This window comes from Canis lupus, chromosome X, assembly GCF_003254725.2.
Source record: "Canis lupus dingo isolate Sandy chromosome X, ASM325472v2, whole genome shotgun sequence".
In the NCBI taxonomy this organism is placed as follows: domain Eukaryota; kingdom Metazoa; phylum Chordata; class Mammalia; order Carnivora; family Canidae; genus Canis; species Canis lupus.
Window position 1 is genome coordinate 121823609 of NC_064281.1, and position 18689 is coordinate 121842297.

Here is an 18689-nt window from a genome sequence, read left to right on the forward strand (position 1 = left end):
TCCCACCACTACTCATCTGGGCTATCATATACCCACCCTTACCCATCTGGGCTCACGGACTCTACATTCTCTCCTATGTTTTTGCATGACCTCCTGATACTTGAGACTTTGAAACAGTAAAGAAATCAACAGAATAGATCAATTTTAAAGCCAAGGCTGATACCAACAGCTAGTTTTGCTTCCTGTTCCTGGGCTTTCCTCATGTCGGTATCCCACTCCCATAACAGAGTCAGAAACTGCTGAGAATATTTGAAATGAAGATTCTGCCTGTAAAACATGATAATGAGCACTGTCACACTCCACAAAGAGATGAGAAAATTAACCATATTTTGCAGGAATACTGTAACAGCACAGTATAGTCTCACGGGAAACAGAAAAGGCACACGAACAATTGACTCTTTTTTTTTTTTTTTACAATTGACTCTTATTTCCAAAAGTATTGTTCCTAAGTGACCAATATAGAAGCCTTCTCACATGCCTTGCCTCCTAAACACTAGCGAGGATTTACCATAAAATCAATTTTCCAGAAAGACTCATTTTATCTAAAAGCAGCTTACTTTTCATTTCTTCTTCCTGAAGAACCTCTACGTTCGGATGCGGTAAGTAGATTCAACAGGACGTTTTATCGAAGATTCCCGAACAGGAATATTTAACTTAAACCGTTCCCCTCTTTGGCACAATAATGATTTTTAAGAAAGAACACTGAATGCAACTTAGCTACAATGTGCAAATTCTTTATGATATAAAGTTAACCTTTTCTACGTGAGGGAATATAGTTAACTTTCACCGGGATAACACTGTAAGACGTTTACCCAAGGTTCGGCTAGTGTAGGTCCAGAATGACTATGAATTAAAAGAAAACTATATAGGAAAAAAACTCCTACAGGAAGAGAACTCAATTGTTCTTTGAAAGGGGGTAGGAAAGGTCACCTTACTGGCTCCTGGAATTACACCCCAATGCTGATAAGGAGTGAGGTTAAGAGAATTTATCCGCTTAGAAAACAATGCAGCAAAATCTCTTTTTCACTGGAAAACTCAATATAATAGCATCTGCCTTCCGTTATTTGCACCAAGGAATACTAAGAAATGATACAAGGGTCCTCGTGGCTTAAAAACAACAACCTCACCTTTGTTCTTGTTGTATTTTCCAACCCTGCTCGATTTTTTCGTTAGTGGTTTTCAGAGAAGCTTTTGCATTTGCTTCAAACATTTTTCTTTTTGCCAGAAGAGCCTGTTTAATGCCAACTGTATAGAACATAGATACTCATTGAAATTTCATGCCGAAAATTATTTGGTTTTCATATATACGATTTGATAGAGGTAAATGTTGCCTCGGCAATAAGCAAAGGTGCTTCAAATCTGTAATGCAGGTATTGCAAATATCTGATCAGTATGTCGTATACCTTTGAAATAATGTCATGTTGTGTGTGCCAATGACGCTCCAAAAAAAAAAAAAATAAAACAAGGAAAATAAAACCTATAACACAGGCGTGGTTTGAAAAAGCCCAGATTTGCTCGCTATTTTCGGTAAAGTCTTTGCAGTACTAGTATCCTGATTCTCATTACTCTAACTGCGGGTTCAGAGATAAGGAAAGGGGGATAATAATCAAACGACATTCCATTCTCAAATGCGTATAAAGAATCCCAAAGATAGACTTTAATGTCCTTGTGATAAGACAGGTAAAAAGCAAACTATTCTGAATTTATAAAATATCCTGCAACTCAGGGGACATGTTTAGATGGATTACCATTAGGATGCATTATATAAAACATCACAAGAGCATTTTCTTAAAAACGACCCCAAAAGGAGAAAAATCATCATATCGCACATTAAAGAATCATTTTTCAAGCGATCTAGTGAGTGATGCTTTTAACTGTGCTTTACTAAAAGAGAGCAAGGCTGTGACTGTAAAAACTCTAACTGGAATAAATGAGTTCAGAAACACTTTTAAAATATTTTCACGGGGTAGCCCTGGTGGCTCAGTGGTTTAGTGCCGCCTTCAGTCCAGGGCCTGATCCTGGAGACCCGGGATCGAGTCCCATGTCGGGCTCCCTGCATGGAACCTGCTTCTCCCTCTGCCTGTGTCTCTGCCTCTCTCTCTCTCTCTCTCTCTCTCTCTCTCTCTCTCTCACCCCTCTCTCTGTGTCTATCATGAATAAATAAATAAAATCTTTAAAAATAATAATAATAAAAAATAAATAAAATATTTTCACGGAGCTTTTTCCATAGCACTTTTATCCATAAGTGCTGCATTTCACCGAATCTTAATACTTCAAATAAAGCTTTGCAAATCGCATGATTTGACTTTTTGGATCTACAGTCGATAGTTACTTTTCAGCAGTCATGAAGGATCTGCAGTCTGATAAAACTATTTTACACACCCGGAATCCCTCTACAGTAAGAAGTTTATTAGACAGCTCACAAAGCCAGCCCTTTGTCGCCACCAAATAGAGCAAAGCTGTCAAAACATACTTGCTTGTAAGGAGGGCGATCCTTATCGAAGAGCCACAGATTGACTTGGGACTCTTTGCTAAGTGTCCCGTCCTGTAGTGCAGATGGTGTGACTGACCTCTGACCAAACAACAAAAAGCTTAGGAGTCTGGATATGACATTTCTCTGCAGCTACGGGAGTTCTCTAGTTTGCAGCTATACGGTTTATTAATGAGAAATGACGACAAAGAGGGTGCTTTTTTGTTTGTTCTTTTGGTTGGTTTTGTTTGATTGATTGATTTTGGCAGGATTCAGTGTGTGCTGCTACTCCAAAGAACAGAGCACTGGAAAGTAATGAAAAGTAACTAAATTAAGAAAAATTAAATTTGACATAAAAACCTGATATGCCACCTAATCTGTGCACACCAAAGGAGGTACGAAGTTTGCTCCGTCCACTCGCTCGCAGAGTACGTTGACGTACCCGTGCATAAAATAACGGCGTCACTCTTACCTCCTCTTGGTGAGTACCATTTTTACCCTTCCAGATCAACAATGGAAAAGGTCAGCACAGAAAGTGGCAAAGTTGAATCACACTAAATACTTGTGTAATATCCTACATATGAGAACAAGGCATGAAAATCAGTCTTGCAGGCCACTCATTAAGATTTCCACCTGTAAAAGCTGTAGGATCTAAAACTTTCCTCTTCCCTGCGGATATCACTTATGCATACCTCCAAGTCCTTGCAGCATCTCCTGTATTTCGTTTCTGTGAAGAAGTTACAGCAAACATTACCGAGGAGACGTAAACCCAGGTCGTATTTGTTTTGGAAGAAATGTCTCATTCTAGGATTTTACAGAGAACAACGGGCAGGCAAGCCGAGTTGACTTGATGTGGCAAGGGAAAATACTGTAAACACGTTACCCCACGTCTTCCTCACGCGGTCCGGGAGAAGACCTCTTTCGCCCATGTTTATCGGCTACTGGATTGTTTCCTGCGTTGAAATAAAAGTGGAGAACATTTTTTTTAATAACACATTTATTTTTTATTGGTGTTCAATTTGCCAACATACAGAACAACACCCAGTGCTCATCCCGTCAAGTGCCCCCCTCAGTGCCCGCCGCGCAGTCACCCCCAACCCCCGCCCTCCTCCCCTTCCAACACCCCTAGTTCGTTTCCCATAGCTAGGAGTCAGAAAGCATTCTTGAGGGAAGGGTGGCCTTTCGATCAGTTTTCGAGGGGGCAATACCGTCACCGCGCGGGCTGCGGGGCCTCTGGCAAACCAACAGCCTTTCAAGGCAGAGCTAGGAAAGGCTGCGTGTCTGTCTGTGCAAGGGCAGAGGAAAGGAGATCGGGGCCCAGGACCACGCGGCGGCGAAGGTGTTCCGGGCCTTTGGCGCGCTTAAACGGCAGAGAACAGCACCCGGCACGTGGGAGGTATTTGGGAAAGAGGGCCTGCAGGGCGCGGGGTGGGGTCGGGGTGGGGTGGCGGCGCGGCAGAAGAGCTGCGTGCGATCTCCGCCTCTGGAACCCTGGTTTGGGACAGGAGGATCCAGCGGGCAGCCTGCGGCAGGTGAAACTGCGCTGGCGCGCACACACACGTGCGGGGGCGCGCACGCTGGAGGACTGTACTGTTGACCTCGCGGAGGACTCGGAGGCAGAGACCTGCCCCGCGTGCGGTCATCTCCGAGCGAGCGCTGTGTCCGCAAAGGTGTGGGGCAGACGGTACCTTCCGCAGCAGCAGCCTCTGGCCCACTCAGCTCTCTGCTGCCTCCTCCGCCCGAATCACAGGCTGCCATTCTCTGAGGCTCCGCAGGGGCTTTCCTCCCCAGGCGCTTCCTGCCAGCCGGAGGCATCCGCAGAGGTGTCTGTCCTCCCTCCGAGGTGTCTGTGTGTCCTCCGAGTTGTCCCGCACCTTGTGAGCCCGAGCACGCGACCGAGAAATGGGGACACGGTCAGCGAGCGTCGGCAGGCAGGGGGCCTCTGCACAGACCGGGCTGCGCGTGTCCTCGTGTGTCTGGCCGGGCCAGGAGGGAGCAAGGAGGATGCGGCCGGCGCAGCCCTGCCCCCCACCGTCCCCCGCCCCCCCCCCCGCCCCGGGGACGGCGACCCGGGGCACGTCAGCTGCCCCGGGCCATCTGCGTGCCGCGCCCTTCCGCCGCACTCTTGCGCCTACGTTGGGACAGAGGCCGGCCCGGCCCCCGAGGTCCCTCCCCGCAGGGCTGTGCTGGCCTGGAGACCCGACCGTGGCCGGGACGAAACCCCCCCGCGTCCCCTGGGGATGCGCGGGGAATAAGCCGTTCTGCACCCGTCGGCAGACAGTCAGGTGGAGGGGGCTCCTCGACGGGCCACCTGGACCCCCAGGACGAGCCGTGGCCCCGCCCCCGGGGGCCAAGATGTCGGGCCCGGGCGGTGGTGTGGCCGGAGGGCCAGGCGCAGAGGGCCCCTCCTCACCAGGTGTCACCCTCCCGGGCCATGAGGGCCCTCGCTCCCGCTCCCCGCCCTGCCAGCTCTGCGCTCAGGGGCCTGGTCGTATCCCGTCGGAGCCCCGGAGGACCCCGTGGGGACGTCACCTCAGAGGTCAGCCCCGCCGCCCCCGTGGCCGCCCCACGCCCTGGTCCCGGACGTTCCAGGATACCCCCCCCCCCCCGCCCGCCACGGCCACCCAGTGCCACCGGGTCCGCCTGCCTGCCTGGCTGGGCCCCCCAGGGGGTCGCTATGCCCGGCCCCCGGCCCGGCCCCCGTTTGTCTTGACCCTTCCTCTGTCCTATGCCCCTTCCTGTGCCTATGCCCCAGCGCTAGCCCCAACCCCTCTGTCTTGCCCCTCGGTCCTGCGAGCCTCCGTCCCTATGGCCCACCCCCGCCCCGCCCCACCCCCTGTCTCTGTCGGTCCTCCCTGCGTCCCTCCGTCCCTCCGCCCCACCCCACCCCACCCCCACCGCCACTCGCACCCCCACCCCGACCCACCGCGTCTCTCGACGCCCTCCTCCCTCCGTCCCTCCGCCCCACCCCCACCCCCATCGCCTCTGTCTTGTCCCTCCCTCCGCCCCAGCCATCGCCATCGCCATCGCCATCGCCATCGCCATCGCCATCGCCATCGCCATCCGCATCCCCATCCCCCGCCCCTCTCAGGCCTCCGCGCACACAACGACCTCCACAGCAGGTCCTCCGCGGCGACGACCAGGCTCCTCTGAGGGCCTCGCGACTGACTGGGAGGAGCCAGTCAGCCTCGCCTGCGCGGGAGCGTCGCTGAGCTGAGGGGCTGGCCCAGTGCGCATGCGGGAGGCGGGACCTCGCCAGAGACACGCCCCTCGGGCCCCCTGCCCTCCGGGCGCCGGTGCCTGCCGGCCCTGAGGATCGAGGGTCGAGGGTCGAGGGTCGAGGTTCGAGGGTCGAGATTCGAGGGTCGAGGGAGGTCGAGGTACGGGGCTCACGTGGCGAGGGCCGAGGGTCTTGGGTCAGGACCCAGGGTGGAGCGTCGAGGGCCGCGGGCCGAGGGTCGGTCGAGTGCTGAGGGCCGAGGGCTGAGGGCTGAGGGCCGAGGGTTGAGCCCCGGGGCCCAGGCTGCGCGTTTCCGGCTCTGCAGCCCGAGGACGTTACTTTCATCTTCCTGGGAAATCACTAAAGGGTACTGGGTTGTGGAGCAGGTGGCCGCTCAGGCCTCCACCTTGCTGACCTGAGGCGGAAGGCTTTTCGCAGGTCCTCGTCGGGCTCCTGGCGGGGCCCTTTCCACCCAGCGCTTCCGCTTCCCGGAGGAATAGCCGTCTCCCCGAGGGTCCTGAGCAAACGACCCCCTCCGTTGTCTCGGCTCCGCTCTTGGGTTGGCGGTTGGTAGGTTGCCTTTGGTGCTGTTTCACAGACCCCTGCGCGTGTCCTTCACTGTGCTGGCCTCCCGCTGGGTTGCCCGGGTAGGAGGACTGAACTCCTGTCAGCGTCCTGCCTGACGTTGGCGGTTGCGCCACGTCCCTTTCCACCCAGCATTGTGTCCTAACAGGGTCTGTGCTATCCCGTGGAGCCCCGGGAATAGGCCTGGAAGCGGCCCCCTTCCCCCTCCCCCTGGGAGCACACGCCCCCGCCCCCGGGGAACCGCTCCTCAATGCCTTCGCCCCATTGCTCCTCCGTCCACGTGCCCTTATTTCCACTGCAGCGCCCTGGACGGCAGCGATGCTACGAAGAATCTCACGTCTGCCGAACGTGTGCGATTACGCTCTGTGGTGTTTAAATGAGCCCAAGAGAAACACATAAAAATAAATGCGCCCAAGGCTTCAGAGGACTTGATGACCTGTTCACAGTCCTACCAGCAGTGCACAGTGGTTCCCCTTTCTCCACATCATGCCAGCTCCTGTAATTCCCAGTTGTTTGGTTTTGGCTTTCGTTTGGTTGTTGCCTCGTGTTTCTCTGTTTGAAAACAGGCATCCTACAGGGTGTGAAGTGCTTGCTGCTTGCGGTTCTGACTTTTCATTCCACTGGCGATTACTCACGCAGACCACCTTTTCAAGTGCCTACGGGGACGGGGCCACGGGTGTCCTTTCTCTAGACATATGCCCATTCAGGTCCTTTGCCAATTTTTAATAAGGTTTCTGTCTTTTTGGGGTGCGCGTTGGTTTTCTTTCTTTCTGTTTTTTTTTTTTTTTTTTTTTTTTTTTCTTTGCACCGCGGGTGAGTTGTAGGACCTCTTTAACGGTTCAGGATTTTATTCTCTTACCGGGTCGGTCATTTGCAATGATCTTCATCCATTCCTCGGGTTGCCTGCGTGGCCTGTTGATAATGTCCTTTGATGCGCAAGGCGTCTATAAACTGTGACGTTTCCGATTTACCCAGGTGCTTCCTGGCCTCCCGGGCCTTTTAGGATGAAAGCTGCCTGTACTCCGAGGTCATAAATGTTTCTTCAAAATTGACTTAAGGGCTTATTTTGTATCTTTTAGTCTCTGCTCACGTGAAATTGGTTTTTGTGCTTGCTGTCCGGTCGTGATCTAATTGCTTCTGTCCCCCCATGGAAAAGAAAAAAAAAAAAAAAAAAGTCACCGTACCGTCCCCATTTTTCTGAAGGGTGCACGCTTTCGCCACTATCAGCTGTGCCCGGTCACACATCAAGGTTCGCTATGTCCCCGATTCTGGTTCTCTGTCCCGTCCCACCGCTCCTTTCGTTTATCCTGTGCCAAAAGCCACAGCCTGTGGCACAATGAAGATTCCTAAGTCGGGGCCGCCCGGGCGGCTCAGCGGTTTAGCGCCACCTCGGCCCCGGGCGTCATCCTGGAGACCCCGGATGGAGTCCCACGTAGGGCTCCCTGCCTGGAGCCTGCTTCTCCAACTCCGCCTCTGTCTCTGCCTCGCTTTCTCTCTGCGTCTCTCAGGAAGAAATAAATAAACACAAATCTCTAAAGAGTAAAAACAAAGATTCTAGGTCAGGCCCAACTCCGAGTCCTCCGGTATTAAGCTTACACTCTGATGACTCAGATCCTTCCGTGATTCCTGACAGCCTCCACACGAGGGTCGACCCTACATACGAGGACCCTTAGCACCTCGTCTCCTTTGACTCCCCCCCTTTATCCTCCCCATCCTGAGCTGCTTGCCACCGCCCGAAGCACACCGTGGCTGTTGCCTGCCACTGGGCCCTCGAACGAGCTCAACCAACTTCTCTGCCGAGACCCTTGGTTGACACTCCTTCCTCTGCCTGTCGCTGTGACTTGTGCCGCCTCGCTCCTCTCCCTGCACTGTAATCCAGTCCTCTGTGTGCTAACGGGACCCTATTCCCGTGCCTCACTTTGACCATGCGGGAAGCCTCTATCATTCTACCAAGCAGATTTGGAACTCACAATTCGTATTGGTCACTGTTTGCCCATGAATACAGACAACACTTCAGCGAGCTATGCTGCCCTGGCCTGAAGGGATACACACCCGTGACTCATTGGATGACCTTAATAACCCTCTGGAAGGTGAATTGGTGCAAGGCCCCTTTATAAGTTAAGAGGACCATGGTCAGAGACTACAGATGCTTACCCAAGTTTGCAGAGCCGCACAGTGGAGGAAGGGCCAGACCTTTGGCGTGTTTGTTTGTTTTTTTTTTTTTTAATCATGAATTTATTTTTTATTGGTGTTCAGTTTGCCAACATACAGAATAGCACCCAGTGCTCATCCCGTCAAGTGCCCCCCTCAGTGCCCGTCACCATTCACCCCCACCCCCCGCCCTCCTCCCCTTCCACCACCCCTTTGCCCACCCCTGGCCCTCGCCTCTTCACTGTTTTGCGTCCCGTTGCTGCTCTGGGGCTACAGCACGTCTTCAGCTACAAGCCATGGTCTCCAGTAGTGCCTGCCTGTCCCAGTACTGCAGAAAATGGTTTGAAGGCTGTGACTGAGGAGGTGGAAGTCCTTTACAAAGTTCTTGTTTTCCATGTAAATTTCAAAACATGTCAATCGAGAAAGGTGCTGCCTCTGGCATTTTGGAGTGCACCTAAGCGTTATGAAATGACAAACCCATTGAAGAGTCCACGCAGACCAGACCAGATGACGGGAACAAGGGTCTGTCCTCGGTAGAGCAAGGGCCAGTAGCTCAACCACGGCTTTCGGGTTCCAAATTGTCAGGGACATTCTGGTTCCCTATGGCTGGCACCGGGACAGGAATCGCGATTTGTCAGAAGCTCCCACTGGGGATTTGGATGATCAGTATAGATACGTGTAAGTGCTGTGGCAGGTCCTGGACCTCCCCGAGCACCCCTTCCCTCACCCTTTCGTCCTTACTAACAGAACCCTGACCCCATTGCACAGACAGGTGAGCGCGTGGCCCAGTCCAGCCCCTGGGCTGGCCGTGATTCGTGTCCCAGATGACGCCGGTGGCATTCCTAGGAAAGCCCCTGGAACTGGAAAGACGCAGCCGGCATTCCCCTTCGATCTTTCCCACTTGCTCCTGCCAGTGATACAGACGCAGTGCCCGTGGCCCTGGAGACAAAAGCCACATTTAAGGAGAGAGGGGCGAGAAGAGAGGAGATCCTGGCTTCCCGAGGTGTAGTACCAGCCCTGGATTATGTATTCCTACCGTGTGTTACCTGGAATAAACAAAGCCCCTGTATGAGCTACTTGATTCAACAAGCAGGAAGACGCAATTCACGGTGACAGAGCAGCGCATACCTGAAATTTATTTTTGCCCAGCTTGTGTCAGGGGTGGTAGACTATTACCCTAACACCTAAACCCAAACGTGTACAGGGACTCAACTGGTTTATCTCAACTAGTTTATCTATTACTCTTGGCACATTACTGGGAAAGTGACTGGGTCCTCCTGGCAGGCACTATCCATGCACTTCCACAGGGACCCCGGCTGTCAGAAAGTCTGCCACACCCAACGTGGGGCTCCCACGGGAGCCCCGGAGGTGGCCCCCTTGGCAGTTTGCTAGAAGGGGCAAAGAGCACAGAGGTGCACCAGGTACCAGGTGTTTACAAGTTAGGCCTGGCAGTGGCACGCCTCATTTCCGCTTGCCGTCCCATTGCCTGGATCTCAGGCACACGGTCACACGTAACAGCAAGGCAAGCCGGCGAATGATGCCTAGATGGGGCCCAGGAAGAAGAGGAGAGCAAGGATTTAGGTGGCGACCGGGAGGTCCCTGCAACCTGTGCCTTTCTGAAAGTAATGCAAAACTTGACTACGTTGGGTTTTCTTAAAGGGAAACTCACAAAAATGCTCAAAGCACCAACTGACAGTCCAGCATGCCATTAAACGGGGCTGTCCCGCTCGGGGACTGTGAGACACCGAGCTGACTTCTTGACTTCTCTCTCGAAGCCTTGATCACTTTCGTACTATCTTAAAGGCATACCGACAGTATTTGTCTCGTGATATTTTGGATGCCGCTAAGTGAAATAATGCATAAAAACTCGTACGGGCCCTCAGTAATATCCGGGAACCAGTCAAATATTAGTAACAGTATAGCAGCATTACTGTTTCTGATTCATTCTATCGTAATGGTGATCGGCGTTTCGTGTTTATTGTATTGCCATTATTGTGGCCACTTTGTGAGCCACTGGCACACAATTTCCTGAATATCAAACATTGAATGCAAGCCGGTGCCTGCTACATATTTCAAAGCGTAAAAACTAACTGATTTTCATCATCAGGATTAACTGTAACATTTCATTAACAAATGTGGACTTGGGACGGGAAATATATATTTCAAGTACATGAATAACTTAGGGTGTGTCAGACATCACAAGGGCATTTTTACTCTTTTTTTAAATTTATTTTTCCGTGAGAGACAGAGAGAGAGAGAGAGAGAGAGAGAGAGAGACAGGCAGAGACACAGGCAGAGGCAGAAGATGAGCACGTGGCTCAGTCCAGCCCATGGGCTGGCCATGATACGTGTCCCAGATGATACTGGTGGCATTGCTAGGAAAGCTTCTGGAACTGGAAAGGCGCAGCTGGCACGGATGCAGCTGCATAGGCAGCTCCCATGCAGGGAGCCCGATGTGGGACTCGATTTCGGGACTCCAGGATCACACCGTGGGCCGAAGGCAGGCGCTAAACCGCTGAGCCACCCAGGGATCCCACATTCTTACTGTTTAAGGCAGTATTTCTTCCAAAGAAGTCAGAGAAGATGATGACGGATGTGTGAATAAATTCGATCAAAAATGCATGCAGTCTGGTTGACCCTTCTTATCTCCTTTTTTTCCCTCCCACTCTCTCTGTTTTCCTTTGGCCTCCATAACTGCATAGTCTCCCGTTATCTCCTTTCATTCTGGCGACTCCTTCTTACCATTGCTAGCTCCTTCTCTTCAAATGAGCCTTCGCATGATGATGTTCCTCAGGACTTGGTTTTACTTGATTCTTTTCTCAATCGATACACGTTCCCTAAATGTTTCCACCTATGTGCATGATTTCAATGGCCATTTACATCAGAGCTTCTCAAAGGGTGGTGCATGGGATCACCGATATATCAGAATCCCTGAAAGGAGAGTGTTAAAGTCCAGATTCCTTGGATCTGTCCTAGGCCTGCCCAATCAACCATGTGGGTGAGCACTAGGAATCTGCATTTTCAGTAAATTCTCCAGGTTGCTCTCAAACTTGGAACCACTGTATTAGTCAAGAAGGACCTGACTGTCACAAACAGTGGCAGCTCAATATCTCCATCTGGTGGCTTCATAAAACCACTGTCTTTGTTTTGCAAATGCCCACCAAGGATGTGAGGAAAATATTAAAAATCTGAAAATCAGGAAAGAAATTGGAACAAGGGACTTTAGTGGAACATCTGCTCCATGAATAAACCAAGATGAGGTATGACTCCTTTTGAGTTATAACAGCTCTTGACTTTTCTAACACCGACCTAGAACTTGTCTGTTTTAACCTTGTAAGCAGGGCAGCCCCGGTGGCACAGCGGTTTGGTGCCGCCTGCAGCCTGGGGTGTGATCCTGGAGACCCGGGATTGAGTCCCACATAGGGCTCCCTGCATGGAGCTGGTTTCTCACTCTGCCTATGTCTCTGCCTCTCTCTCTCTCTCTCTCTCTCTGTGTGTGTGTGTGTGTGTGTGTGTGTGTGTCTCCCAGAAATAAATAAGTACAATTGTAAGGAGAAATCAAATTGATATATGTCAGAGGTCCTCTGACTATACAAAAACACAGGTCGTGGATGACTCCTGTCTAGAAGTCTATAGAAGATTTCACGTTTTGATTTCTTACAGCGGTGCCAAGAGGACTTCAGGAATTTTGAATTTATCCTTCCAGAGGTTAGCTCATAAAGAACGTTCTACTTTCCAAAAATACCTTAATACAGAGCGCTCTTTGTTACCTTAAGTTCTCCTGTCAAGTCATTCTTCTAATTATAAAAGCAATAAAGATAAAAATAGACCTGCCCTACGACCCAGCAATTGCACTGCTGGGGATTTACCCCAAAGATGCAGATGCAATGAAACACCGGGACACCTGCACCCAGATGTTTCTAGCAGCAATGTCCACAATAGCCACACTGTGGAAGGAGCCTCGGTGTCCATCAAAAGATGAATGGATAAAGAAGATGTGCTTTATGTATACAATGGAATATTACTCAGCCATTAGAAATGACAAATACCTACCATTTGTCTCAACGTGGATGGAACTGGAGGGTATTATGCTGAGTGAAGTAAGTCAATCGGAGAAGGACAAACATTATATGTTCTCATTCATTTGGAGAATATAAATAATAGTGAAAGGGAATATAAGGGAAGGGAGAAGAAATGTGTGGGAAATATCAGAAAGGGAGACAGAACGTAAAGACTGCTAACTCTGGGAAACGAACTAGGGGTGGTGGAAGGGGAGGAGGGCGGGGGGTGGGGGTGAATGGGTGACGGGCACTGAGGGGGGCACTTGACAGGATGAGCACTGGGTGTTATTCTGTATGTTGGTAAATTGAACACCAATAAAAAATAAATTTATTATTTTTAAAAAATATAAATAAATAAATTTATTATTAAAAAATAATAAAAGCAATAAAGATTCATGATAATTTTCACAAAGTATAAAATTTACAGAGTAAATGAAATTCATACTTCATTCCACTACTCAGATATACTATACAATTTGAAAGTGAGGGATACTATTGGCTTCCATCCTTCTCCATTCCTCTCTCTCACTCTCTCTCTCTCCCCCCCCCCCATATTATTTTCTTTGGACCTTTCACCTTTTGGTGCCTGCCTTGATTTGCTACCAGCTCTAGGCTTTTTTTTTCCTTCTGTTTTTAATCACACATGTTACTTCTTTCATCTAAGATTTGGAAGCAAATCTTCAATATTTTATTCAGTCCAATCCTACTTCCATAGTGTCTACTTCGAGTTAACGGTCAAGGCTAAGCCAATGATTTATGTTGTACTTCTGACCCCCTTCCTCATAATGCTCAGCATTTCATTGGCTACGGTAAGTACACCAATGTGTTGGGTGAGAGATGACTGATGATGACCATCCAGGGGGTAAGGATAGTCTCTTCAACAAGTGGCTCTGGGACAGCGGTATATCCACATACAAATGAACAAACTTGGACACTCTAGTCACAGCATACATAAAACGCCTAAATGTGAGAGCTAAAATTATAAAACTCTTAGAATAAAACGTAGGAGTAAACCTCCATGACCTCGGACTTCTTAAACATTAGACCAAAAGCAACAAAAGAAAAAAAATGGGTAAATTGACGTTCACCAATATGAAAACAAGTTTTTGCATTAAAAGACACCATCTTTGGGCACCTGGGTGGCTCAATCGGTTAGCATCTGCCTTCGGCTCAGGTTGTGGTGTCAGAGTCCTGGGATTGAGCGCCGCATCGGGCTCCCTGCCCAGCGGAGAGCTTGCTTCCTCTGCTGCTCCTCCTGCTTCTGTTCTCTCTCTCTCTCTCTCTTTCTCTCTCCCTCTCTCTCTCTCTCTCTTTTGCTCTGTCTCTCACTCTCTCTCTCAAATAATTTAGTAAAATCTTTTAAAAAGAACAAAACATAAAAGACACTATCAAGAGAGAGAGAAAGGTATCCTACAAGACGGGAGAAAACATTGTCAAATCATATGTCTTTTTAAAAAAGATTTTATTTATTTATTCATGAGAATACACAGAGAGGAGAGAGAGAGAGAGAGATGCAGAGACACAGGCAGAGGGAGAAGCAGGCCTCATACAGGGAGCCTGATGTGGGACTCGATCCCAGGTCTCCAGGATCACGCCCTGGGCTGAAGTTGGCGCTAAACCGCTCAGCCACTCGGGCTGCCCATATGATTTTTTTAAAAAATATTTTATGTATTTATTCATGAGAGTCACGGAGAGAGAGGGAGGCAGAGACACAGGCCGAGGGTGAAGCAGGCTCCGTGCAGGGATCCTGACGTGGGACTCGATCCCAGGACCCCAGGATCACGCCTGGCAGGCACCAAACCGCTGAGCCACCCAGGGTTCCCCCTGCAAATCATATGTCTAGGGAGAATATAGCAACCAGAGTATAGAAAGAACCCTTACAACTCCAACCAAATGAGAAAACAAAGATGGGAAAGGGATCTGAATACGTATTTCCCCAAGGAAGATAAACAAATGGCCAAAAGTCACATGATAATATGCTCAACATTTTTAGTCATTAGGAATTGCAAACCAAAGCCTAACAATAGCTGTTAACGCCCCTAGAATTTCTAACATTAAGGGGAAAGAGTGGAAAATAAACAAACTGCTATTGAGAATGTGGGGAAGCTGGAAGCCTTATACACTGCTGGTGGGAATTTTAAACGGTATAGATACTGTTGAAAACAGCTTGGTGGTTCAAGCGTAAGGTAGACTATCCGTACAACCAAATATGCAGACAGTAAAAGGAATGTTGCAATGTAGATGAACTTTAGAATCATTATTCTAGGGAGGCATGGGTGGATCACTGGTTGAGCGTCATCAACCTTCAACTCAGGGCGTGATCCTGGAGTCCGGGGTTCGAGTCCCGCATTGGGCTCCCCGTGGGGTGCCTGCTTCTCCCTCTGCCTATATCTCTGCCTCTCTCGAATAAATAGAATCCTTAAAAAATAATAAAAATAATAAGATCATTATTCTGCACATAATAAGCCAGACACAAAAGGTTATGTATTGTGTGATTCCATTCATACGAATATTCAACATAAGCCAGCCCATAAAAACAGAAAGTAGATTTGAGGTTGCCAGGGTTTGGGGGCAGGTGGGAGTGAGGAGTGACTGGGTATAAGATTTCCTTTACAACTCATAAAAACGTTTTGTTAAGAAGGTAGAGGTGACAGTTTCACAACCCTGCGGATTTACTTAATGCCACTGAGTGGTACACTTTAACATGCTATGTGAACTTCTTTTTTAAAAACGATTTTATTTACTTATTCATGAAAGACACAGAGGGAGAAAGAGAGGCAGAGACATAAGCAGAGGGAGAAGGAGGCTCCCTGCAAGTAGGCTGATGTGGGACTCGATTCTGGGACCAGGATCATGCCCTGAGCCGAAGGCAGACGCTCAACCGCTTAGCCACCCAGGCATCCCTGTTATGTGAATTTTAATTCAATAAAAACAATTTTTAATAAAACAAGAAGAAATCAGAGAGGGAGACAAACCATAAGAGACTCTTAATCATAGGAAACAAACCGAGGGTTGCTGAAGGGAAGGGGCTAGAGGAACGGGGTACCTCGGGGATGGGCATTAAGGAGCGCACATGATGTAATGAGCACTGGGTGTCATATGTTACCAATGTCTATTTCTGAAACCAATGATACATTATATGTCAATTAATTGAGTTTACATAAAATTTAGAAATAAAGATAATGCTTCTTAAACCATGGTAATCAAATGTTGAAGTATTTGGGGGAGAAAAAACCTGGGCAGTCCCACTTTTATGTATTCTTTTAAAAATAATATTAAGATTATTATTGCTTACATGTAAATATGCTCCATGAAATAAAATTACTACTCTTTGAATATAAACAAAAGTATTAAAAGTATGGTATTGCTTTTCATCTCTGCCAATCTATTTAATACCTACCGGAATAGGAAAGACCTGGATTTTCTTTATTATTTATAAATTTATTTTTTATTGGTGTTCAATTTGCCAACGTATAGAATAACACCCAGTGCTCATCCCGTCAACTGCCCCCCTCAGTGCCTGTCACCCAGTCACCCCCACCCCCTGCCCACCTCCCCTTCCACCACCCCTAGTTCGTTTCCCAGAGTTAGGATTTTCATATCTGCCTCTTCACTTCACCTCTTACAATCCGTTGTTTCAATGGAAAGGCAACCGGGCAATCCAGATTCACTGATACTGAGTAGGGAGAGGAAGATCTCACTGGCCGTCCAGAAGGTTCTCAGGGACCACCAACACCCCACCCCCCACCCCCCGCCAGGTCTTCCAGAATGATCACCCGGCACTGCTGATGTCTACTGTTCTTTCCTGAAGTTTTAACTAACCCTTTAAGAGCAGAGGCACTAGGAGCTGATTTGACAAAAATGGAGACCAGGGAACAGAGATGTTAGGGCACAATGTGCAAGTCACAGAACTGAGGAGAGGCAGAGCTGAGACTCAGGCCTGCATTGGTTTTTCAGAAAGCATCTCTGATTTGAAAAGATTGGCCATGGGTGCTTCCCACTATTTTCCCTCCCCCAAAACTACATAGGCTACATACATGGAGGCTCTTGATATGCCTCTTCCTCTCCTCTTCACCAAGAACCTTTCGAAAGCCTTCATTCAGGTGGCACACAGTTCTATGTAAGAGTCCAGCTTGCCCTGCTCTCGTGGATTGCACGTAGAACGAGAGGGCTTTGTCTGGCTCTGGAATCTGGGGTCCAGGGCTGTACTGGGTCTGTCTGGAACCGTCACCTTGTGAGGGCTGATTTGGGGCATCACTTGCCAAATCAGCACTCGGTGACATCGTGTCAGTGGTTGGAAGTCGGACATAATGGGAGTACTTACAACATGGAAATAGGAAAACCCTGGAAATAGGAACTGCACTCTCCCCTCCCGAAAACCTGTTCCCAGCACATCACACTTCCCAGGACTGGCCACAGAAGAATTGCCTGAAGCTCATTAACAGGAAACAGCTGCGTCACAGGGCAGCTCAGTCCCCTAATGTAGATGACAATGAGAGAGGAAGTGTGCGCTGTGTGCCCTTATGAGAGGAGCCCTACCTCTGGGCTTAGCCTTCATTGGCAGTGTGGTTGCGGCAGTACAAGCTGAGCGCACATCCCAAATGTGAGAGGCTCATCTCTATCTCCCTATTGTCCTCCATCAGGGCCTTTTTTAAAAAAAAAGATTTTTTTAAATTTATTTATTCACAATAGACAGAGAGAGAGAGAGAGAGAGGCAGAGACACAGGCAGAGGGAGAAGCAAGCTCCATGCCAGGAGCCCAACGTGGGACTCGATCCCGGGACCCCAGGATCTCACCCTGGGCCAAAAGCAGGCGCCAAACCACTGAGCCACCCAGGGATCCCCAGGGCCTTTTTTTCCCCCAGGGCCTTTTTTTTTTAGGGACTCGTCTCTCTTCTCAGGAACCACTGGTGTCCTGAAAACCTTGTCAGTACGCGTTATCCAAGGGTGCACTGAGGGTCATTTGGTCTTGTTTGCCCGAGTTTCTAGTTAAGGCAAACGGGACCTCTGACATCCAGGTCCTTTATCCTGACACATCTTCTCCTCTTGGGTCATTTTTAATTGACTGAGAGTCCTTGAATCCCACCCACAGAAATACACCCAGCCTCATGAGTCTTGGCAGGTTGAAAGGAAGTCCTTAACGGAACCTGGATCCTGTGTGTGTGTGTGTGTGTGTGTGTGTGTGTGTGTGTGTGTGTGTGTGTGTGAAGGGAAGACAGAAGCTGTTATCTTTCCACTTTATTTCTTCCATAACCCATTTTGCAAAAACTCCCCTGCCCTCAATGCCTTTTCTGAGACCATCAGATATTGTCTTCAATGTTTCATTCATTCATTCACTCACTCATTCATTCATTCACTGGATTGGTCAGGGTGTAATTGACTGAGACCACGATCAGCGCTCTGCATCTGAGGAGGTATTAGTACTTCCTGGTTTCCATAGAAAGCGAACATCAGGAAGACCGTTTTTGATGACATTCTGGTTTCCATGACAACTGGGGTAAGCCATTCTTTCCTGGAGACAGAAGAAACATTTAACAAGGATATTTACAGACTGGAGAGATGGAGTAACTGTAGAAACATCGGACTAGTCGGTGTCTGCTATCAATGTGAGTCGTCTGTGTGTTTGTGTGTTGCCAGTGTGTGGGTTATAGTTGGTCATTAAGAGCTCTAATCCCTCCTGTTTTATCAGGGGGGATGGCAGCTTCTCTTGGGGCAGGGGGGCTTAGGTGACTGAATACCTCTGTCACACCAGGGCCCCTTTCTGCTGTCCTAAGGTGACACCATTGCCCGAGGGCATTGTTACCTGACTTCTTGAAAGCAGAGATCCCCAAATATTCCTCATCATGTACTTCTGCTTGATGATTGTCCCATGAACCCTTAAAGATGTAAGTTGACTCACTTACACTGACTTATAGTCAAGTTATTATGTGTGTCGAGAGAGCAAAAGAAGTCAGCAAATGAGGCAAATGGGTAGGATTGGAAGATCTAATGTGACTCTGTGTAGCCTAGGGGATGATATTGTGCTCAATATGAGTAGCCAACACACACATGAACTAAGAAACATCTCTAAGAGACAAAGTCAGAGCCCACGCTCTGACGTAACCTCCTCAGAGGTCACGGCTTCTCAGAACCACCGTATTGTCCCTTGGGTTCTCCGGAACTACAAGTGCCCACTCTTCCTGTCATGGCACTCTTGTTTTTTT

General features: G+C 49.0%; 2 protein-coding genes across 11 annotated transcripts in view; one reads left to right on the plus strand and one right to left on the minus strand.

Moving 5' to 3' along the window:
* The window catches only part of LOC112642523 (synaptonemal complex protein 3-like), a 63657-nt gene extending 57201 nt beyond the window's left edge, over positions 1 to 6456 (minus strand). Inside the window, exons 1-6 of one of the 8 annotated variants that reach the window (XM_025419261.3) lie at positions 5579 to 6072; positions 4159 to 4344; positions 3354 to 3423; positions 3163 to 3197; positions 1128 to 1245; positions 168 to 267 (exon numbers count right to left, since the gene is read on the minus strand). In XM_025419261.3, coding sequence (XP_025275046.2) covers positions 168 to 267; positions 1128 to 1245; positions 3163 to 3197; positions 3354 to 3423; positions 4159 to 4344; positions 5579 to 6035 — 966 coding nt within the window. In that variant the 5' untranslated portion in view covers positions 6036 to 6072. Of the gene's footprint in view, positions 1 to 167; positions 268 to 1127; positions 1246 to 3162; positions 3198 to 3353; positions 3424 to 4158; positions 4345 to 5578; positions 6073 to 6105 lie in introns of those variants that run through there. The other 7 variants (XM_025419251.3, XM_049107227.1, XM_049107223.1 and 4 more) reach the window with 7 other exon arrangements.
* The window catches only part of LOC112668404 (PWWP domain-containing DNA repair factor 3B-like), a 71723-nt gene that overhangs the window by 43437 nt on the left and 9597 nt on the right, over positions 1 to 18689 (plus strand). Inside the window, exon 1 of one of the 3 annotated variants that reach the window (XM_049107219.1) lies at positions 5719 to 5850. The exons of 1 other annotated variant lie outside the window; for it this stretch is intronic. The gene's annotated coding sequence lies outside the window, so the exon portion shown is untranslated. Of the gene's footprint in view, positions 1 to 5718; positions 5851 to 17985; positions 18093 to 18689 lie in introns of those variants that run through there. One more of the 3 variants, XM_049107220.1, reaches the window with a different exon arrangement.